Source organism: Homarus americanus, unplaced genomic scaffold (genome assembly GCF_018991925.1).
Source record: "Homarus americanus isolate GMGI-L3 unplaced genomic scaffold, GMGI_Hamer_2.0 scaffold43550, whole genome shotgun sequence".
Classification (NCBI taxonomy): domain Eukaryota; kingdom Metazoa; phylum Arthropoda; class Malacostraca; order Decapoda; family Nephropidae; genus Homarus; species Homarus americanus.
The window spans coordinates 203,992-228,664 of record NW_024757148.1 but is presented as its reverse complement, the minus strand read 5'-3'; the positions used below and the strand labels follow the sequence as shown (position 1 = coordinate 228,664).

General features: G+C 42.8%; 1 protein-coding gene across 2 annotated transcripts in view; it reads right to left on the bottom strand.

Moving 5' to 3' along the window:
* Positions 1 to 24,673, bottom strand: part of LOC121857392 (serine/threonine-protein kinase SIK1-like) — a 117,602-nt gene extending 92,929 nt beyond the window's left edge. For both annotated transcript variants that reach the window (XM_042353422.1, XM_042353423.1), the window contains exon 1: positions 24,455 to 24,673. In XM_042353422.1, the coding sequence (XP_042209356.1) occupies positions 24,455 to 24,577 (123 nt within the window). In that variant the 5' untranslated portion in view covers positions 24,578 to 24,673. The remainder of the gene's footprint in view (positions 1 to 24,454) is intronic.

The window sequence follows — 24,673 nt, the reverse complement described above, 5'->3', positions numbered from 1 at the left end:
GTAGGTGTTGTGGGTGTAGTTGTTGGAGGTGTATGGGAGTGGTTGGAGGGGTATATGGTGGTTGTACGTTTTATAGTGAGGGGGTTGTAGTGGCAAAGAGGTAGGTTAGTTATAAAGAGTATGACAAGTCAGTGTCCAAGTGTGTTGAGGCAAGGGAGTACGAGCTTATAATTATGTATATGCATAATATTCACACAAGAACATTTCGCTAATACTGAAAACCTTTAAATTGGCTTCTAAACTCTTAGAATTATAAATACGACTAAATTACCAGACTCGCTTTCATAATAACCCGCCAAATTATAGAAAGTCTCGCCAAAATTTCCTCCATGTTTACGTCCACCCAGAGCTACTAAGAATGGACGCTACTAAAGAACGACGATGTATATAACTTTTCATAACGACATAAAATTACTGTGTGATCGCTCCTGCAGCTCGTTAAACTCGATATGAGGGTAAAACAAGTGTGTGTTTAACTGCTAACGATGCGGTGTTGATTTGTGGTGTCTCCTCACGCGCTCACTGTCAAGCGGTCTCTGAGGCGTCACTTGGCAACAACACGTGTCGCTACGCTCTGCCCTGGTCTACTTTCTTGCTTTTATGCTATATCAGCCAACTATGCTGCACACAGCCAATCACACTGTGCTTGTTTGATCTGTGGTGGATTACGGCATCATTTACGCGATTATGCTACAGTATTACCCAATTGCATATGTTATTTTCCCTAAGTTACGATTACTCGGGAATTTCCCTACACGCACACACACACACACACGCGCACACACACACACACACACAGCAGGTTCAGGCTAGATTAGCAAACACTGCTACACACGCTCGAGTCACACCCCGCTACCTCCACTTACTTTAAATTACAAGAAAGTTTACAATATTTATCGCACGCCATCGTATATTTTCACTCTATTTACTCTACATTACGTTATATTCACCAATTTCACAACACATCGAGGGGTTCACGCTACATTCGTAAACCGCTACCTTTACTTACGCTAAATTGCACGAAATTTGCAACATTTACCTATTACACGCTATTTATACATTATTTATCGCATACTGCCTTCTATTCTACTCTATTTATTATCCATTACGTTATATTCACCAACTAAACAACGTGTGGTGTTTTTTTGGGTGCATTCGTAAACTCAATAAGCAGAGGAATCAGAAAATGCCTTAAGTTTATTTCATCTATTTCCGCTATGCTATATTGAGGAGAAATTAACTGGTAACTGGGATGTCTAACTGGTAACTGGACTGAGTGACTGGAACGTAAAATATTTAACTGATAACTATGAAAATTGACACGATACATTTTTTAGTACCTGTGTGTGTGTGTGTGTGTGTGTGTGTGTGTGTGTTTTACGTTAGGTTACCATTAGGTTAGTAAAGATGCTGCTTGCGTAACGTATCTCTCTCTCTCCCCCTCCCTCTCTTTCTTTTCCTCTACCCCTCCCTCTTTCCTTCCTTCGCCACTCTCTCCCATTCTTCTCTCTCCCTCCCTCCCCCTCCTTCCCTCTCCTCTCCTCTTCTAACCCCCTCCCACCCCTCCTTCCTTCCCTCTCCTCTTCTTACCTACCCTTCCCTCTCTTTTCTTCACCTACCCTTCCCTCTCTCTTCTTCACCTACCCTTCCCTCTCTTCTTCCTACCCTCCTCTCTCTTCACCCACCCTCTCTCTTTCACCTACCCTTCCCTCTCTTCTCACCTACTTCCTCTTCTTCACCTCCCTTCCCTCCTCTCTTCTTCACCTACCCTTCCCTCTCTCTTCTTCACCTACCCTTCCCTCTCTCTTCACCCCCTTCCCTCTCTTCTTCACCTACCCTTCCCTCTCTCTTCTTCACCTACCCTTCCTCTCTCTCTTCTTCACCTACCCTTCCCTCTCTCTTCTTCACCTACCCTTCCCTCTCTCTTCTTCACCTACCCTTCCCTCTCTCTTCTTCACCTACCCTTCCCTCTCCTCCCACTCCCTCCCAGCACTGAGAGCCGTAGAGCACCACAAACATCACCACGCTGCCTCTTACTGTGTCATAACCTTTGACCTTTTACTGTTCTTTGGTTCACCTGTCACACCTTTATACGTACATGTGTGTGTGTGTGTGTGTGTTATGAGGAAGGAGAGAGAGACAGACAGACAAATACTCACACTGTCTTACACCCACGAAGCCAAAGATCTTACACACTTGGCTGTATCCACGAGTCTTACAATCCACCGTCTGTGTCTGTCTGTTTAACTAGGGTCTACTTGCTTTCTATTCTGTGTTCGTCTGACGTAACTTGTCCGACAGTCTCTCTCTCTCTCTCTCTCTCTCTCTCTCTCTCTCTCTCTCCTACATACAACAGACCATTAATCTTCCAATCTACTTTCCACATAAATGTCTGTTTTTGTGACCTATATAAGCCAGCCAATGATTTTATCTCTCTAACCTATACTGTACGACAGAGGCAGTGAAATTATTCATCTCTCTCTCTCTCTCTGTCTCTCTCTCTCTCTCTCTCTCTCTCATCAACTACGACAGAACCACTGATCACATCTCACCATCAAGGGGGGGGGGGGTTAGGCTAATTCAAGAATGCATTTTAAACCTCATCTCTCTCTCTTTATCTCCACTATCTCTTGTCTCTTATCTCAAGAATCAAGAGTCTTGTCTCGGTTCATGTCTGACCTTATTTAATCTGATGGCTCATTGCGATTTATTGTATTTTCCCGAATTGTTGTTGTTTCTGCATGACATGGGCGTCATAGACTGTGAAACAGCTGGAAGGTGATGACGTCATGACATCCCGAGCCAATGAGAGCATCACTTCCGACTTGTGATGTCACTGCTCAAGGGCCAATAGCAGTAAATCGTTCGTCGGTTTTTTCCGCTTATTCGTAGAACTGCTTAGATGATAATGACCTCATTACAGCGGGCCAATGAAAGCATCACTTCCGATACCTGACGTCACATATGGACCAATAGCTGTAAGCTGTACCGTCATAGTCGGTTAATTATTGGAAGTTGTGACGTCATGACTGCCGACCAATGAGAATATCACTTCGATCTGTAACCTCACAAAGCTGACCAATAGCAGCTAGTGTTTCCTCATTAACAATTCTTTGCTTTCCATAGGATCTGTTTTACAAAGGTCGTGGCGCCACGTCGGTGATGGAAGATTACCGAGAAGACAACGAACGTTTCACAGGATCAATAATGTCATTACAGCGGGCCAATAGGAGCGGTACTACTGATCTGTGACGTCACAAGTAAACCAATAGCAGTGAGTCCTTTTTCACTGAAACTTTACCCACGAAATTCCCTTTTAAAAGTATATGACGTCATAGTTGGTAAATTCGTAAGGCAACAAACGTGTCATAGTAGCAGTGACGTCTTAACCAATGAGAGCCTCACTCCCGAGATATGCCACGTGTTGACCAATAGCAATAAGTGTTCCATCATACGGTTTTATTTATTTATTTTTAAATAGATAACTAATGGAAAACTCTTCACAAGACATGGAGCATTTCATAGGATCAGTGACGTCAGTACAGCGCACCAATGAGGGCTTTACTCCGTCACAAGGAAGCCCAATAAGAGCACGTGTTGCTTCCCAGACTGCTGGCTCAAACACCACACTAGGCTTCACCTGACGTCACCACTCACTCACCAATAGCTTAACTACATTAACCTTCTGACGTCACTAATGATTAACCACACCATGACGTCAGAGAGAATACACCAAAGCCAACAACTTTCCCGTTCTGACGTCACAAACTCTCGCCAATAATGGGTTTCTTTCCTTCACCCTCTGACGTCATAAAAAAATCCCCTAATCCTATAAGTTCCCTGTCAAGGTCTTCTGACGTCACAGATCATAGACCAATTCCGCCACGTGTCACATCCCCCTCAGTTTTATGACGTCAGAGAAGACAACCAATCACACAGCACATTAATTCATAATTGAACTTGGACTTAATGATACAATGACTACACCGTTTTTGGTCATTACTACCCAGTAGGTTCCTAAACTGGTCCTAACCGACCCACATCTGTCCCTTATCCTATGATTGGTCAATGCTACGTCTCCTTCACTCTGATTGGTCACTACTACTTCTCTCTCTAGCCTGTAATTGGTTAATGCTACAACAATAACGGGATGATGAAAATAATAATAATAATAATAATAATAATAATAATAATGACAATAATAATAATAATATCAACTACAATAATAATAATAATAATGATAATAATAACTATAATAATAATAACAATGAAATAACAACAACAAACAATTTATCAATAGCACAAACGAAACCAACAATCGTTCGATAATTATAATCGATAACATTATCAGCTATAACTTATCTATCTCACCATGACTACACCGACACACACACACACGGGGGGGGGAGGAAGACACAGACACACACAGACACACACGGGGGGAGGAAGACGCGCACACACACAAACACACACACACACATTTTGACACCTTGCTTCTTATGGGATCATGTCTCCTGTGTGTGTGTGTGTAAAGATGATGTTTATAGTGTATCTATGATGGTAAAACTGTGTGTCAAGATGAGAGAGAGAGAGAGAGAGAGAGACGTGCGATAACTAGGAGAGACAAGAAGAGAACTACGAGAGAGAGAGAGACACAAAAACCTGTTCTCCTTGACATTCTTGCCAGACAATGAAGAAAATTATTTATAAATAAACTCATTTAACTTGACCAAGACACCTTGGCCTGTGTTGTGGTGATTATTATTAGCAGCATCAATCATCATTCCTCATCATCAGTAATACGTGGTAGTGGTGGTAGTAGTAGTGGTAGTAGTAGTAGTAGTAGTAGTAGTAGTAGTAGTAGTAGTAGTAGTAGTAGTAGTAGTAGTAAGTTATTGTTATTATTATTATTATTTATTAATTTATCAAACAATTCCAATCAGTAATTAAACTCACTCCACCTCATCCAACTAACCTAACCTAACCTAACCAAACCTACAACCACACCCCAACCAATTTACAAACACGCATTAAATCAACATAAAAAAAAGCATAACACAAATAAAATACAAGAGAACAAAAAAACACATTAAGTATCACAGTAATAGAATGAAGAGAGGTGTTTATGTGGTGGCTGGATCCAACTGAGAGAGAGGGCAGTGTTGTGGCGAGGGAATCCGGTTCGAGTTAATTTCAGTGGTATGAGGACCCACCCACCCCACCCACCTAGCCAGTCAGTCAGCCAGGGAGGGATTACCTGTCAACACTGGACTTGTTCACTGGTTTACTATGAAAAAAAAGGGAGGAGATTAAATAGGGAGAATGAAGGGTACAGGGAGAGAGGGGGAGAGGGAGAGAGGGAGAGAGGTAGAAGGGGAGAGTGGGTTTACCTGAAAATTAGCCACCCCTTAGTTTATTTCATATTAAGATTAACCAACCCCCCTAATGCTTACCTAACCTAATTTAACCTAACCTAACACTAACCAAACCTACCCTATGTTAATCTACCCCTAACCTAACTCTAACCTAATTTCTAAGCACTACAGGTGAAATATTAAGACTATGGTGGTTGAAGGGGAGGGGAGGCTAATCTTCAGGTGGTTTTCGAGGGAGGGGGGGGCAGTGGTTGGGAGAGGCGGGGTAGGTAAGAAGAGAAATATTTCCATCTCCTTGACTTGGAAATTATCTCCCGAGTCACATACATAAAAGACTCGAGGCCAGGAAGAAGATGGGCGTCAAGATGGCGACTAACCCGTACAAGGACTTGACTGATTGATTTACGCCCCGACACAATAACAAGATTACGGTAAGTGTCGTTAGTTAGTTGTTGCACGCCCGGGGGAGGAGGAGGAGGAGGAGGAGGTGAAACAGGAGGAGGAGGAGGTGAAAGAGGAGGAGGAGGAGGAGGTGAAAGAGGAGGAAGTGGGTAAGGAGGAGGAATTGAAGAAAGAGGAAGAGGAGATGGAGGATGAAGAAAAGAAGAGGCGAAGAACAAAAAGGAAACGAGAGAGAGAGAGAGAGAGAGAGAGAGAGAGAGAGAGAGAATATGGCCTTCTCCCCAGTTCGACGACCTCCACCTCAGCCAATAGCGTTGTTCATACAGGAGGTCGTTCTCACTCCCTGTCCTCACCCACCCACCCCCATTCGTCCTTACCTCCCTGGCAGCTCAAATAGGCCCTTGTCCTAATGGGCCCTTGTCCTAATAGACCCGCATACTTCTCCTCCTATTACTAATTCTATTATTATCACTCCTCTTCTCCTACTCTTCCTCCTCTTCCCCTACTGTTCTTCTACTCCCCCTCCTCTTCTTCTACTCCCCTCCTCTTCTTCTACTCCTCCTCCTGTTCTTCTGCTCCTCCTCCTCTTCTTCTACTCCCCCTCCTCTTCTTTCTTCTACTCCTCGTCCTCTTCTTCTACTCCTCCTCTTCTTCTACTCCCCTCCTCTTCTTCTACTCCCCCTCCTCTTCTTCTACCCCCCTCCTCCTCTTCTACTCCCCTCCTCTTCTTCCTCTAAGGCCTTCACTTCCTTCTGTTTATTAACTGAGATACACATTGACTAGGGAGGCTGTCAAGGAGGTGAATCACGAGCAGGTTCTGGTAACACTGCAGAGAGAGAGAGAGAGAGAGAGAGAGAGAGAGAGAGAGAGAGAGAGAGAGAGAAATCCTGAAATCACTGTCTATGAGCAAAAGAGAAAGAAAGACAATGAGAGAGAGAGAAAATAAAGATAAAGAAAGAAAGAAAGAACCAACTAACTAAATTCCCATAAAATAACTTACGATTTCTAACACGTATCTCAAACCTTACGACATTAAATAATATATAATAAAATAATACACCCTAATATTACCTCCATCAGTTCTTTAAATATTATGTTCGTATCCCCTATGATGACGTCAGTTTAAAAGTCTATCCGTCCGTCTGTCCGTCTATCCGTCCGTCCGTCTGTCCGTCTACCCGTCCGTCTTTCAGGTTAGGATTTATCAATGTACCCTATCCTGTCTTACCCTGTCCGTGATCTCTGTCCGTCCGTCTATCCGTCAGACTTCCAGGGATATATTTTAACGAAATTTTGTCTGTCTGTCTGTCAGTATGTATGTATGTATGTATGTATGTATGTATGTATGTATGTATGTATGTATGTATGTATTACGGAGATATACTTTACGGAGATCAAATATACTCACAAAACAGTCCATAATACCACGAATAAATATAAGTATACCAAGTAGTAGAATCAAAAGAATATACCAAAAGCCTAGGTAGAACCAAGACTATAACCAAAGAATATTATTTATCATTTTTTTTACGCCGATATATTACCAAAAGTAGTCAGTTATACTTAGGATTAGTATAACCGGAGTATACGACGGGAATATTGATATATGCCACCATAACCAACCAGTTATAGCATACTAAGCATTGATATACCCGGAGCATACCAAACACCAGCAATTAGTATACCCGGAGCATACCAGACACCAGCAATTAGTATACCCGGAGCATACCAGACACCAATACGAGTAAAGGGATATACCACTAGTCCCCCTCCATTTAAATGACATATTCACAGAGGAAAAACAATGGCGATCAGTGTCCTCTGTGTGTGTGTGTGCGCGCGCTTCCGTTGAGTGTAGGTGTGTGTGTGTGTGTGTGTGGAGTAGTAGAGAGAGAGAGAGAGAGAGAGTAGAGAGAGAGAGAGAGAGAGAGAGAGAGCCCCTACAAATGGCTGGATGAAGAAGGGATGAGCTTCAGTGCGATTATTAAAATTTACCACTTGGCGCTACTCTACTAAAGGTCACCGCAGTGTGTGTGTGTGTGAATAGTGCAGCTTATATTTTTCACTCCTCATCTTGGTCCACCCTCCCCACAATCCCCCTCCCCCACAACCGCTACTCCACCTTCTTACCCCCTCCCCCCAATCCCTCCCTACAACCCGCTACTCCACTCTACCCTCCTCCCTCTCCCCTACTTTCCTATCCCTCCCTCCCTCTCCCTACTTTCCTCTTCTACCCCTCCCTCCCTCTCCCCTACTCTCTACTCCCTCCCTCCCCTCTCCCTCCCTACTTCCTCTCTACCCTCCCTCCCCTCTCTCCGCTTCCTGCCCTCCCACCCCTCCCCACCCATTACTAAATAACATAAAACACTCAACTCCTCAATAGGTCATCCTGCTCTCTAAATCTCCTACCACACCTGTCTCTGTCCACGAGACCCTGCCTCACCCCACCATTCCCTCGTTCCTCTGTCCACTGAGTATCCCGGCTCACCCCACCATTCCCTCGTTCCTCTGTCCACTGAGTATCCCGGCTCTCACCCCACCATTCCCTCGTTCCTCTGTCCACTGAGTATCCCGGCTCTCACCCCACCATTCCCTCGTTCCTCTGTCCACTGAGTATCCCAGCTCTCACCCCACCATTCCCTCGTTCCTCTGTCCACTGAGTCACATAGAAATAGTGATATTTTAAAGCTCTCCTCCGTAGCTGTTGGTTGATGGACTTATCTAACTGGCTCATTTAAGTTACGAGACCAATATGGCATTATTAGAGGTTCATATGGCGGGGGTTTTCATGTCTGTCTATCTGTCTGTCTGTGTCTACATGTCTGTTCTTCTGTCTGTGTCTCAATGTTTGTCTGTGTTTATCTGTCTGTCTGTTTTTCTCTGTGCTTACATGTCTGTTTTCTGTTTCTCATGGCTCTTTCTCATTCTGTCTGTCTCTGTCTGTTTCTGTGTCTACGTGGCTTTTTCCCTATCTATCTATCTATCTATCTGTCTGTCGCCCGTCTGTCTGCCTGTGCTCACATGTTCGCTCTTTTTGTCTGTGCCTGTCTGTTCACTTTCTGTGTTTACAAGTCTGTTCTTCTGTCTGTGCCCATCTGTCTGCCTAGTTTTCTGTTTCTCATGGCTCTTTCTCATTCTGTCTGTCTCTGTCTGTTTCTGTGTCTACGTGGCTTTTTCCCTATCTATCTATCTATCTATCTGTCTGTCTGTCTGTCAGGGCAGGTTGGGTCCTTCCTCCCCTTCCTTGACATTTCTTGGTTCTAAGTTATTCAGTTCTGTTCCTCCCGTCACCTATGTTCATCCCCCTTTGTTCCTCTGTTCATTCACTTTTCTCCCTCTGTTCATTCACTTCTCTTCCTCTGTTCATCCCCCTGTTCATTCACTTCTCTTCCTCTGTTCATCCACCTCTGTTCCTCTGTTCATCCCCATCTGTTCCTCTGTTCAATCACTTATGTTTATCTGTTCATCCCCCTGTTACTCTGTTCATCCCTCTCTGTTCATCCTTCTCTGTTCCTCTGTTTACCCCACCCTGTTCCCCTATTCATCCCCCTTTGTTCCTCTGTTCATTCCTTTGAGTTCCTCTGTTCATCCCCTCTGTTTTTCTGTTCCATGTTCATTCCCTCTTCATGTGTTCACTGACCTCTATCATCTATACTTCAACATACAAACACACAGTCATAACACCTATTCACCTGGCATACGTACACGCACTAAATACGTCCATACACACGATATATACATTCATACGTATACATACACACATTACATACATCCACCAAATACGTATACATACACACACATATTCATACACACATGCATACATAATATACATACATTAATGCACACATACGTTCTTAACAACATATATTAACTATATATATCAACACATACTAAATTATAACTTAATATAGCCATAATATATCAATTGACCAATATAAACAAATATATATCATGATTATAAACCCAATATAGGCAGTATAAATTTATATTTCTACTCTATATAAACTAGGCAATGCAGACGACATATAGCCGATAAATAACGCTAATATAAACAGCTCACATGCAACATAAATATAAGCAGCATAACGCATACACAACGCATATACAATACTAAAGCAGCATACCTAAAATACAAGTAACTAATATACAGAGAAGCAGTATAGTAGCCTTGTGGATGACGTGAACACAACCCAAATATAAACCTTATTATATAAACCGGAAAAAAACCACCGATAATAAAACATCTCTTTACAGTAGTGGGGAGCGAAGCGTGAAAATAAAACCGGTATGTACGATGAACTGTTACGTAAACGATACAATTGCATAGAACCGTTGAATACAAAAGTGTGGAATTAGTACAGGATAAAATAACGAGCAACAGCGCGGGAGGGAGGTGGTTGACCTGATTAGAATTCATTATTGCGCGTAAAAAGGATATCACTAAATTCGTTTACTATCGCCATAATAATAGCATAACTAAAAATAGCTCATATTAATTATAGTACATCAACAACAATAATAATAATAATAATAAAAATTGTATGTGTATTTATAGTAACAATGAATGTACACGAGTGACGGGGACAATGTGTTTTGTAATAGTGTCTATACTCTAAACAAAAGACTAACGCTGTTTCCAAAGTCTATTATTAGATCATTCATATTACTCTTTATCTAATAATCTATTAATAGCTAAAAAAAAATATATTCTAAACACAAACCTCAATGATTATATAAACAAATCAGGACAATAAGGTGATAAATTGATTACAGATAAAAACAAAAGATAATCTCCGTTTCCGGCATCTATTACTAAGATCCTTTATAGCGGTAGTTGATCCTCCTCCACAACACATTAGTATGTATATAACACCACATCCTTCATAGCGTGACTGAATACTGATGAAACAACTTGTGGAACTGTTTTATGGGCAGTTTTGGTCACAGAAACGAACTGTTGAGCTGTAGTACGTGTGTTTACTTTTTCATCAACAAACCTAAACTAATTTTAGAATATTTTACTGACGCATTTCTTAATATCAGTCAATTTTAACTTTATGTCGTAGTAAAAGAAGATAAAGACATCAACGATACATAAACAAACATCATGAGGAGGAAAAATATTGAAAAAATATATAACTAAATAATATTGGAACATCTATATATATTCTAAATGTAAAAAAAAAATATCATATAAAACCAATCATTTGCAGAGTTATTTATAAGTATTTTTTCTATTAACATTTTCCTTATCACAATCACGAGTCGACTGATATAGATAAGACTTAGAAAGAAGTATCGCATTTTACGTCAGCCAGGGAGCAAGCATATAAATATTTACAAATAGCGTGACGCCATATTGATTACGTGACGTCACTAGTAGACACGTGACATAGGGATGAATATGAAGTGAGTAAAACTTAAATAAAATTTGAGAAAGACAGACAGACAGACAGAGACAGAAAGACAGAGATTTCCTGGACCATTTCAAACCATAGAGGAAAATAATAAATTATAATAAACAAGTAAAATAAACACGACCAACACACCACTCCAAGACCTTCCCAGAAAAGACGATTAAAATGAAGAAATTTAAATATTCTTAAGACAATGATAAACCACCTGAGAGAGAGAGAGAGAGAGAGAGAGAGAGAGAGAGAGAGAGAGAGAGAGAGAAAATTATGACGGTACGGCTTTTGATAATTGTGTTGGTTCGTTTTAGGTACAGGTGGTCACAGGTATGTAATTAAGAGCAGGTAGAAGTAATTAGAGGGACAGTTACAGGTATATAATTAGGGGCAGGTACAGGTACATAGATTAGGGATACTTGCAGGTACAGTTACCGGTAAATGAGTAGGGGGAGATACAGGTAATTACAGGTACATAATTAAGGGGAGGTACAGGTACAGATTTACACACAGGTATAAGTAGTTACAGGTTGAGTTAAGGGTACAAATGTAGGGTACAGATTACAGGTACTGATCTTTGACACATTAACACGTTCGCTGATCCTAGGTACCAATGCGTTCGCTAATATTAAGGTACCTATGCGTTCAGTGATCTCCGTTACCTATGCGTTCAGTAACCCTATAGGTAAGCAATGCGTTGGGTACAAACTCATGCGTTCTGTGTGACCTTCTCATTCCCTAAACCAGTTATGCGCAGTTGCCACTTTGCGCATTACCACGAATTGCTCTGGTTAAATACTTTGCGCCATTTCTTTGCTGAATTTGCGATAAATTCTCTTGATTTATTGGTGTTTTTCTCTATTCCTTTCTTCGTTGATGAGAGAGAGAGAAAGAGAGAGATAGAGAGAGAGTTAGCCCGTAGTCATAGCAACAAAACATCAGCGTCTCTCTCTCTCTCTCTACTTCTACACTCTGCCCTCCCTTCTTTCTCTCCTTTCTAACCTTCCTTCCTAATCTCCTTACCCTTCCATCTATCATATTTTCATGCCACTCTCTCTCTCTCACCTTCCCTCCCTCCCCACCACCCCCTCCCTCCCCTGACTCACCCCCTCCTCTCCCCCCTCCCTCCCCACACCACCCCACCTCCCTTCCCACCTCACCCTCCCTCCCCACCCCCCACTCACCCCTTCATCTCCTCCTCCTCCCTCTCCCCCACTCACCCCACTCTCCCTCTCTCCTCACCCCCCAGTAGTCGTTGTACATGTTCTTCCTCTTAAAAACTTTTATAAATAAACAATATAATCAACTTTACACGTATCCTTAACCTGCAGGGGGCGAGACTTCGTTTTCTGTGATACATAAACGTTTGCTGCGATACATAAACGTTTTCTGTGATACATAAACGTTTGCTGCGATACATAAACGTTTGCAGTGATACAGAAACGTTTGCTGCGATACATAAACGTTTGCAGTGATACATAAAAACGTTTGATGTAATACATAAACGTTTGCAGTGATACATAAAAACGTTTGCTGTGATACAACATTTGCTGTGATACATAAACGTTTGTAGTGATACATAAACATTTGTAGTGAAACAGAAACGTTTGCGGTGAAACATAAACGTTTGCTTTGATACATAAACGTTTGTAGTGATACAGAAACGTTTGCTGTGATACATAAACATTTGTAGTGATACAGAAACGTTTGCGGTGAAACATAAACGTTTGCTTTGATACATAAACGTTTGTAGTGATACATAAAAACGTTTGCTGTGATACATAAACATTTGTAGTGATACAGAAACGTTTGCGGTGAAACATAAACGTTTGCTTTGATACATAAACGTTTGTAGTGATACAGAAACGTTTGCTGTGATACATAAACGTTTGTAGTGATACATAAAAACGTTTGCTGTGATACATAAACGTTTGCTTCGATACATAAACGTTTGTAGTGATACATAAAAACGTTTGCAGTGATACATAAACGGTTGCAGTGATAAAGAAACGTTTGCTGTGATACATAAACGTTTGCTGTGATACATAAACGTTTGCTGTGATACATAAACACACTTAGTCTTAGATATATAAACAGACAGGCGTATATTACTGCATCTTGTCTTTTCATGAGAGAGAGAGAGAGAGAGAGGAACAATTCAATAAGGCAAGGTATATAATAATGCTAGCAATAAAATCTTAGGCTATATTAAAAACGCACATACACACACACACACACACACACACACTCAAGGTCTCTTCGGAGAAAGAAATTACAGTCATAGACGAAGTTATCTATCCGACACGGCACGACTACGTGTTCCACCACTGACACGGAACAGGGGCACGGAGACACGGAACAGGGGTACGGAGACACGGAACAAGGGTACGGAGACACGGAACAAGGGTACGGAGACACGGAACAGAGGTACGGAGACACGGAACAAGGGTACGGAGACACAAAACGGGTACGGAGACACAAAACAGGGGTACGGAGACACAAAACACGGGTACGGAGACACGGAACAAGGCATGGAGACACGGAACAGGGGTACGGAGGACACGGAACAGGGGTACGGAGACACGGAACAGGGGTACGGAGACACGGAACAAGGGTATGGAGACACGGAACAGGGGTACGGAGACACGGAACAAGGGCATGGAGACACGAAACAGGGGTACGGGAGACACGGAACAGGGGTACGGAAACATCGGGAACAAGGATACGGAGACACGGAACAGGGGTACGGAGACACGGAACAGGGGTACGGAGACACGGAACAGGGGTACGGAGACACGGAACAAGGGTACGGAAAGATTGAATAGGTGTGGGAAAGATTGACCGGGCGTAGGGTGGAAGTGAACAGGCGTGGGAAGGGTTGAGTAGGCGTGGGAAGGCGAAAGCAGGCGTGGTAATGATTGACCAGGCGTGGGGTTGAATTGGTTGAATTGAACAGGCGTGGGAAGGGTTGAGCAGGCGTGGGCAGATACAGTGGCGCGGATAAAAGAGGCGCGTGGGTGTGTGCAGCACTAAGAAGACGTGGGGCTGGGGTGGGAGGCGTGTAGAGAAGCCAGACTAGAGGCGAGGGGAAGACCATGCAGGCTGGGAGGCATGGGGGAGACCAGGCTAGGAGGCATGGGGGAGTCCAGGCTAGGAGGCATGGGAGAGTCCAGGCTAGGAGGCATGGGGGAGACCAGGCTAGGAGGCATGGGGGAGTCCAGGCTAGGTAAGGCGTGCAGGGAGACGGCTGTAGTTTTTTCTTCCTCACATCTCGGGTACAAAACCTGTCTGACAACTCCCTCAGCTACTCCTCCGTTAGGTTCCTCAGGAGAGACACTACCCACCATGCACTTATTTACAAACAAAGGAACATCAACTAACTCTCTTCGTAAACAAACTTGAAAACAAATAAAAGAACATCAACAAATTATCATTAAAAACAAATAAATAACTGCACAAATAAACTCTTCGTAAACAAACAAGAAAAGTACATTTACAAACACATCACAAACAAAATTATATAAAACGTAACTAAACTTAATAAATTTTTGTTTGAATTATCTGTTTGTTTTAATTAGCCATGTTTATTTGTTTTAGTTGTTCGTTTTGGTTTTATTAAATATTGCTGAATAAATCGTATCGTTAAAAAAATCAATTGTAATAAAAACAAATTAGCAATAGTAAAATAAATTCGCAACTGTATCAGAAAAAATATATTATTTACTATATCAACAATAAATTCGTTATTGCGTCATAAATTCTCAACTGCATCAACACAAAATAAAAAAATAAACACATAATATATTATAAAACACGTGTTCACAATACATCACAAACCGAAAAAAATACAATTAAATTACAAGAAAAAATACAATAACCAAGACGTGTGTGTAATTGATTGTCTATATGGAATAAATTAAAAATTCCATCAAAACAAAACAATACATTCAACTTCTCTAAATAAATTCACTAAATCATAAACCACCAACAAACAGACGCTAAAAAAATAAACCCGGTTAACACTATAATATATTTGCCAAGGTTTATTTCATTCTCTGAGGGAAATAAATTCAGAATCGTGGGAGTGGTCTTGTTCCTACTGTAAATAAATAAAAAAAAACATTCACTGTCCTGGCATGCAGAAAATAAATTTGGCTGGAGGCAAGACGTGGGTCGACCAGGGAGTGGGAGGAGTGGGGGAGAGAGGGAGAGGAGAGAGAGAGGTGAAGGCGGCATATAGTGGGGTACAGAGCATGAGGAGGGGGGAGGGAAGAGAGGGAGAAATGACGTAGGGAAAAGAGGAGGATTGGGAGAGGGAGGAGAGGAGAAATAGAGAGAGGGGGAGGATACGTGAGGAGGAGAAAGAGGGGTGAGGTGCGGTGAGAAGGTGGTGGGGGGGGAGAGTTGAGGGTAGGAAGTTTGGGGGAGGGTGAAGGGGGGGGGGGAGTGTGTACGTGAGGGGAGAAGCATGAAGTGAGAGCTTGGACACGGACACGGTTAAGCTAGGATAAAACAGACAGACAGGCACTAGAACACGGTTAAGTTACGCTAGGACAGACAGACAGGCGCTAGAACACGGTTAAGTTACGCTACGATAGACAGACAGGCGCTAGAACACGGTTAAGTTACGCTACGATAGATAGACAGACAGACAGACAGACACATACTGGCTAGGAAAACAAACCCCAGCCGACCCACCAACCACAGCCTAGCAAACGCCTCACCCCGGATTACACGACCACCTCCCAGCGAAGGCAACCACCAGCCAACAAACATTTAATAACAAACCCTTTACAGACAGGGGTGTAGACTGCGCTCACCTACAACTACCACCTCGTTAACTCCATAAATGCATTTAGGAACCTAATTAGCGTGGTCTCTGCGGCCAAAATGCTGAAAATTAATTGTTTATGGCGGCAACCTGAAGCGATAATTTGTCTGGAGGGCTGGTGACGTCACGCTGCCCAAGATGTTTATATAATAATAATAATAATAATAATAATAATAATAATAATAATAATAAAAGAATATAGGTAGAGTGAAAATAAATATACGTAGATAGTTTAACAAATAAAAGATAGAATGAAAATAAAGTAAAAATTTAAATTGTTCCGTACATTCCCCCCCCCCTCTCCCCCGCCAGACAGACGTTTACACAACAAAAAAATATTTTCTTATAAAAGCAAACGCCCACAGCTGTGTTTAATCCCCAAGCTAAGGAATAATAACAGTTTAAATCGTCCGAGAGAGACCACCCTGTGTATGCAGTCACTTGTAATGTTTTGATTTTGAATTTCTAAAGTTAAGTTCAACAAATTTCCTACTGGACAAAATTCCACCCTGGACAATTTTCCGCCTGGGAATGTCCTGTGAGAAATTGTCTGATGTATTTTTTTTCTTCCTTTCTCCAATAGAGTTCTGTCTGGTGTAAATAATTATGTCCAGTGGGGATTCGTCCAATGGAATATGTCCAGTGTGTGTGTGTGTGTGTGTGTCGTGGGTGTGTGTGTGTGTGTCGTGGGTGTGTGTGTGTGTCGTGGGTGTGTGTGTGTGTCGTGGGTGTGTGTGTGTGTCGTGGGTGTGTGTGTGTGTCGTGGGTGTGTGTGTGTCGTGGGTGTGTGTGTGTGTCGTGGGTGTGTGTGTGTGTCGTGGGTGTGTGTGTGTGTCGTGGGTTGCAGGAGGTATTTCATCATATGGGTTTGATTAAGTCCAGTGAGAAATTGGCTGGGTGGTGGAGTGACGTCAGCGCTCTTACCCCTACCCACCTCGTCCCAGCCTCACCCTCAGCTCCGCACAACATAAGTCGACATGAGGAACCTACGGCACGATTATTACCCCCAGGGCTTCACCTAAGGGAGAGAGGAGAAGGAAGGGGAGGGGGGAAAAGAGGGAGGGGGGAAAAACGGAGAGAGGAAGATATGATAAAATATCTCCTATCACCCCTAAGATTTAAATCATTCCTTCCCTCCTCTCTAAGCTGTAAAGTCATAATATAAAAACCGTCTCTTCCCCTCTCATTCCCCCAGCCCGTCAATCCTCCCTTACCTCCCTTCCCCCCACCCTCCCCATTCACTAGACTACTAAATCATTTCTTAAACTCACTTCTTGTTACACCAAAGTTAAAAATAATTCCATACATATCATTAAAATAGCCAATAATATCGAAATATTTCAAAACAACATGGAAAAAAAGATTCATATTGCCAGTACAATAATAAGTTCCAATAGTTTTTTTTTTAGAATCGCAATGACGTCAGAGGTAAACACGTTGTAACATCCCGCATAGTTTGTAATTTTGTTCGTGTTGGTTGTTGTATTTATTTATTTACTTATTTAATAGTTCTTTTAATTAAGTTGAAATATATAATGAATTAGTCTTAATTATTCATTTATCTAATAATTTATGATTTTTTTAAGTATATTTTTTTATTCATTAATTGGTTTACGCGCCTTTTTTTTAAACAATGGTGATTCGTCAACATGTAAACCCGCCTTAATCCCTTTCTTCCCGATTTTATAGCCCCTGTAAGGCACTAACCTAACATCAGTTTAGGGATTGAGAGAGAGAGAGAGAGAGAGAGAGAGAGAGAGAGAGAGTCGTACTTATCAGAATCGTGGCACCTCTAAATATATCTATAACGACTATTATAACCAGTGCCCCCAGCGACACACACACACACACACACACACACACACACACCACGACCTTTACAACAAACTGAGTTTCATTTCCTGTACATCACCCCGTCTTATCAGGGTCATTTTCCTGGGCTCCTCCGCTAGTCGCTACAAAACGTTTTCTAACATGTGTACTGTCTGTCTGTCTCTGCCTCTCTTGCCAGATTATTCAACCACCACATAAATAATTACCAAACACGACTTTTTGCCTTGCCAATGACTCGCTTGGAGTTCTTACGTCAGGCATAAATGGGTTTAAATTCCTTATGAAGCGACTATGACACGTTCCCTCGTAAAAAAACAAACAAAAAAAAACTAAAAATATATGAGTATCCCCTTCTCCCCCGTTTTCTATTGCCTAACACTAGTGACAACTTGTGTGGGTTAGCAGAAGAGATTAATTTTTTCGTCGAACTTCGCTGAGCTGATGGTCACTAGAGTATTTATCCTTTCAATTTACAAAGAAGCTGTTTGGTATACTTACAGAGAACGGATGTGTATGTGTGTGTGTGTGTGTGTGTGTGTGTGTGTGTGTGTGTGTGTGTGTGTGTGTGTTTCTTTGAATAAGGACTGACTTTAGAGTTGCCTTTTTTGCCTTCGAAGAATTCATTTTGTTTACACAGAATTCAACACTAGATAATACTCCCAGATGGTCAATATTGTCCGTAGGATAAATATTTATCGTATCTGAACACGTAAGAATGAACTTAACGAATTGATACTGTTGCTAACTGAACGTATCTAATTCAGAAGAAGTCTTAATTTAATTCTGATGTTATAATAATTATTCTCTTAGTGTTTTTTTATTAAGTTAACAAGTTCAGTTTTTACGTCTTCCATTTACAGGGAGAATATTTATCATCCGAATCTCTCAGAATCTCAACCTTCGTACGAATTCATTTTTAATCAGCTTACGTTCTTCTCTCATCTTCTAGGTACCCTCATATATAATCTTTACACGTTGCCACATAGCCTAAATATAGTATAAATGTTTTTTTTGTTAACAGGATATCATTACCGTTCGTGAAATCGGTAGACCATTACACGTCTTTCCTTCTTGCACACCGATGCCTTCCTTTAACACTTTATTTTCAAATTTTTCTCATCTCTTCTCTTTCATTTAAGTTTCCAAACATTTTATTTCCTTTTTAAATATTACACCGTATGTTTATCCAGATTATTTCCATATCCAGATGATGTATTATGTTTACAGAGTGCTTTTGAATCTTAGGAATAGTTTAGACTTTTTTTCACAAACACACTGGGATATTTTCAAAACCTTGGCTGGTATTCCATAGAACTTGCAAGGATAATTTTACTAGATAACCAACCATATTTTCACACACTTTATCCTGAGGTATTTTTTCTCAATATCCAAATAGGATTATTTTACATAATTTACTATTTTCACAATATTTATCACTGCAAAATCACAACATTTACTAATTTCACAAAACAAGAATATTGGATTATTGTTCACACTTGCTAGGATAATTTATCATACATAAAATTGTTAAATTGCTTGGATAATAAGGTATGATTTCACTGACTTGACTAGGATAAATCCACACGATTTCCTAGTATTTTTCACATAGGATAACACTACAATATGAGTTAGTTTTCTTGATCTTACTAGGATATCGTCACAGTTTGCTAGGAATTCCTTCTTCACATGTTTTGCTGGGATATTTCCGCTCATCTTGATTTACTGGGATTATTTCTATTTGCTAGGATCATTTCACAAGATTTCAGTGATCATACTAGGATAACCTCACACTTCATAGGACAATACAGTTGCTAGGATAACTTCACATGGCTTTGAATAATAACACAACATATGCTAGGATAACATAATACTGACCAAGATACATCACACTTCCTAAGATAACAACTTGGACGAAATACTTGTTTGGATAATACCACACCCTCTAAGATAAGAACTAAAATAAGATACCTGCTAGGATAAACATTTCCTAGGAGAATTCCCCCTTTTGCAAGGACAGACTAAACTAAACTAAACTTAGTTATGAGAAGAGGGTTTATCGGGGTCCTATTTAAGTTTATATTACACTAGAATACATTAACTGTAGGACTCTAGGATATATTTAAGGATTCTGGGATAAATTTAAGGATTCTGGGATATATTTAGGGAGTCTGGGATCAATTTTGGGATTCTGGGATATATTAAAGTTATACTCAAAGGTTATGGTTTCTCTCTCTCTCTTTAGACAATGAGACAGAAAGAAAATTAACGAACACAGTTGTAGGTGAGAGAGAGAGAGAGAGATTCCTACCATCCACTTAGTATTCTAGGGATGGAGGGAACCAAGGTGAACCAGTATCCCCCTCTCTCTCACTAAGCGGGCTTTGTTTTGGAAGTTAAGCGATCTCAAGGCCGAGACCCCCCCACCACCGGAGTGTAAGCGACGACGCACACTGGCCCACGGGAGAGGGTCACTGCACGGATGAGTTCCCCGCTGGACTCAATAGCACATAATATGACCAAATCCCACCGGAATAGAAAGCCCAGTGGACAAAATATCCCTGGACAGAATCCCAACAAATGTGTGTGTGTGTGTGTGTGTGTGTGTTAGGTGGTGTTGTCAGGTGAGGAATATCGACCCAAGGTGATAAGGTATTGATTGTGACCACTTCCATACCTTAGCCTTCCTTCCCCTACCTCACACCACCCCTCTTCTCTTCCCTCATACGACCACCCTCCTTCCCCTACCTCACACCACCCCTCTTCTCTTCCCAAACACGACCTTCACACCTCAGCTCAAATTGGGCACGAAAGCCTAATTAAGAATGGGGCCTATTAAGACTGGGACGCATTAAGACTGGGACGCATTAAGACTGGGACCTACTAAGACTGGGACGTATTAAAACTGGGATCTAATTAAGACTGAGACCCTACTAAGACTGAGACCTAATTAAGACTGAGACCCTACTGAAACTGAGACCTAATTAAGACTGAGACCCTACTGAGACTGAGATCTAATTAAGACTGAGACCCTACTAAGACTGAGACCTAATTAAGACTGAGACCCTACTGAGACTGAGACCTAATTAAGACTGGGACTTATTAAGACTGAGGCTTATTTGACCTACTTAACCATGTATCGCCGCCTACTCATTATATCTTACAAGTAAGTAAACACACACACACACACACACACACACACACACACACACACACACACAAATTTGGAGCTTGAAAACTGGAAAACAAAAAATGCATCAGTGTCCCCCCAGCACAACAGATATATATACAAGTATTACAACATTAACTGCACCTAAGTTCTCTTTTGACCGTAAACTCAAACAGGTAAACAAGAAAAAAAGTCAATTGTTTTTATTGTGTTACTAAAACGAATTATTTGTTTTGTTGTGGCGAGACATTTGTTTATTTGTTTGTTTGTTTATACGTGGTGTGTGTGTGTGTGTGTGTGTGTGTGTGTGTGTGTGAGGACGTGTAGGCATTTTTTGTATGTGTGTGTGTATGTATCTGTATGTATGTATATGTACGTATGTATATATTTATGTACGTGTGTAAAACAGTCATGTGTCAGGAATGCCAAGTTGTCTTATGCTCAGGAGAAAAAAACACATGACAGCCAACAACTGTCACGTGTTGGCTGGTGACAGACAGGTCGAATCAGGAGCTCACGTGACACACCATGGGGGGGGGGGGGAGTCACATGCCAGGAGTTGACAGGTCGGGCGGTTACGTATATAAATGACAGCCAAGACAAAAATGTTCACAGCGCTCAGGAGATGTTATGAGTGGGCGGGCCAGGGTGTGGAAGGCATGTCATACGGTCTTATTTAATTATGCGTGTTACTTAAAGCATCTGTCACACGGTGTTACAAAGCTGGCAGAAGTCACGTATGTGCAACCCTGAAGGAATGTGTCAAGCCTGTCAAATACTTAAATCATGCTGCGGCTTTGGTGGCGGCGCCTCTGATGCACATAACACGACATCCCGGTTTGCCCAATATCACCCGTTCCGTCCAGTCGTCTCTCGATGGTGGATGTGTTCAGAATACAGTAGACGTGACCACCTTGTTAGGATTAGTTGTTCAGGTACCCCCCCCTTAACCCCATAATCACCTCCCTCGTACCCCCTAAACACCTCCCTCCATATCCCCATAATCAAAAACACAGGGGCGGGCACCAAGTACACAGTGACGTCATCGTTCAGAGAGGTTCGAGTTACGTGAATCACAAAGCTTCGAATGTTGTGAGGCTTCGAACAGAACCAACACTGAAAACCTCGACCCAATGTTGGTGAAACTTCACTCTCAACTCATGGGCCAATCCCTCCACCTCTCCCAATCTTCTTCCCCTTCCCCTCCCCCCTTCCAGCCCCCCCTCCCCTCTCCCCAGCCCCCCCTCCCCTCTCCCCAGCCCCCTACACCCCGGTATATTTTCCGCCTGGACAGAATCTTACCAACACGGTGATAGAGAAACAAAATCTTACTGGACAGGGAGGGAGGGAAAAGGGGGGAGGAAGGGAAAGGGGGGAGGTAGGGAGGGAGAGAAAGGGGCAGAGGAGTGATGGGGAGAGGGGTAAGAGAACAAAGAGAGAGTGGAGGCAACTGGAGGAGGGAAGGAAAGAGAGGAGAGGTAGGCCGGGGGGGGGGTGTGACACGGTTGAGGGAAGAGGAGGTGAAACGGGCGGAGGAGAGAGGCTGCAGCTAGAGGGAGGAGGGAAGGAAAGAGAGGAGAGGTAGTGGGAGGAGAGGTAGCGGGAGGAGGGAAGAGAGGAGAGGCAGCGGAAGGAGGGAAGGGAAGAGAGGTGCCGCGGGAAGAAGAAAGAGGGGAGGGGCAGCGGGAGGAGGGAAAAGAGGAGAGGTAGCGAGTCGAGAGAAGAGACACACGATGGAGAGGAACGTTAGCGGGAGGTGACACGGTCGAGGGAAGAGAGGGAGAGGAGAGGGTAAGGGAGGGAAGGAGGGGGGAGAGGGTTAGGTGAGTGTTCGCTACAAGGTCAAGGGTGTGGTGAGGACCGCGCTGATCCAAGGTCACTACAGTAGGTCCATAAAGGTGCCACACGCCGCTCACCAGTGCCACCTATGTGTGTACTGGAGACGTTACCAGTGTGTTAAGTGTGCGGCAGTGTTAAGTGTGCGGCAGTGTTAAGTGTGTGGCAGTGTTAAGTGTGTGGCAGTGTTAAGTGTGTCACACCATGTTAAGTGTGGCCGTGTTAAATACCCTCCACTGTATTAGTCTTTGGCACTAAGTGTGTGTTCCTGGACGCAGTATGGCACAGTGTGAAGTATGTAACATGTTTGAGTGTATCAGTGTATGGAGATGTGGCACTGCTGTGTGGCATTGTTTTAGTGTGACACTTGACTCATATGTGTAGCACTGCCTAAAGTGTGTAGTTGTGACAGGTGTGTGCAGTTGTGTAGATGTGACACTGTACCAGGCACTGTGTCACAAAGCGTTGTCAGGTTCACTACACTGTTCTGGTGTCACTCAGAATCAACCGATGCGCGTATCACAGAGAACCACGCGATGCACACGGTGTTAAAACCCAAACACTACAGGTGTCATAAGCATATCATAGTGGTTATGGGGTATCAGACAGCGGTGACTTGCGGTGTCAGACAATGGCTACTGGGGGTGTCAGAAGCAGTTACTAGTGTCAAATGGCAGTTTCTGTTGAGTCCTATAATAGTCACTGAGTGGCAACTGCGTAATGTCACACAGCGGCTACTGATGCCAGGTGGCGTTGTTACTGAGGTGTCTTACAGCATTGAGACTGAAGTGTCACATGGCGACGGTCATGGTGTCCGGTAATAATCGAGTAAGTAGACCATATTTTGGGGTGTCACAGTGTAGTTACTTCGAGTCGGAAGGCAGTTACTGGGTGTCACTGGGGTGTCAGACGGTAATAACAGGTGTCATTGAGGTGTCAAACGGCATCAAATTGTCACTGGGGTGGCAGATGGCAATAAGTGGTGTTACGGAACGTAGTCACGGTGTCACATGCCGTAGTTGCAAGACGGTGTGGCCCACATGGTGTAGTTATTTTAGTGTCACGATTGTTACTGGGTGTCACACGGGGTTTATCGGATGTTACATCGTGATTATAAGTGTCGAACAACGATTATTAGGTGTCATACGGTGATGTTACTGAAGTGTCAGACGAGGTTTACTGGGTGTCACAGAGCGTACTGTACTTACTAAGGTATCACTTGGTGTTGTTACTCAGGTGTCACACAAAGACTACTGGCGTGTCAGTCGGCGTTGTTCCTAGGGTGTCAGACGGTGTTGTTACTAAGGTGTCACATGGAGAATACTGGCGTGTCAGACGGCGTTGTTACTAGGGTGTCACACAGCGTAGATACTAAAGGTGTCAGACGATGATTACTGGCGTGTCAGACGGCGTTGTTACCGAGGTGTCAGACGGTGATGACCACACACGAGGAGGTATGGTGTGTCAGGTGAAGGAGGGCCGAGAGGAGGAGGTGGTGGCACTACTCGGGAAGGTCACCAGCAGCACCACAACACAACAGTGCCGGAAAGACCACCTTAACCCCCCCTCCCCCTGCCCTCACACACACACTTCACTTACTCACCTCCGTTTTGGTGATGCGGTGCCGTGCCAGCTTCACCACGGCGAAGTTCCCCTTGCCGATGGTCTTCTCGATATCATAAAAGCCCACTTTGACGGGCGCCTTCAGTTTCTCAGCCATGACCATCTCCGAGACGAGCCGGGGTTGCGAGTTTAGATGCGGGCGTGGTATCGCGGCGTCATGGCGCTATGTCCGTCCCCCACGCCAGCCGTGCCCACACTA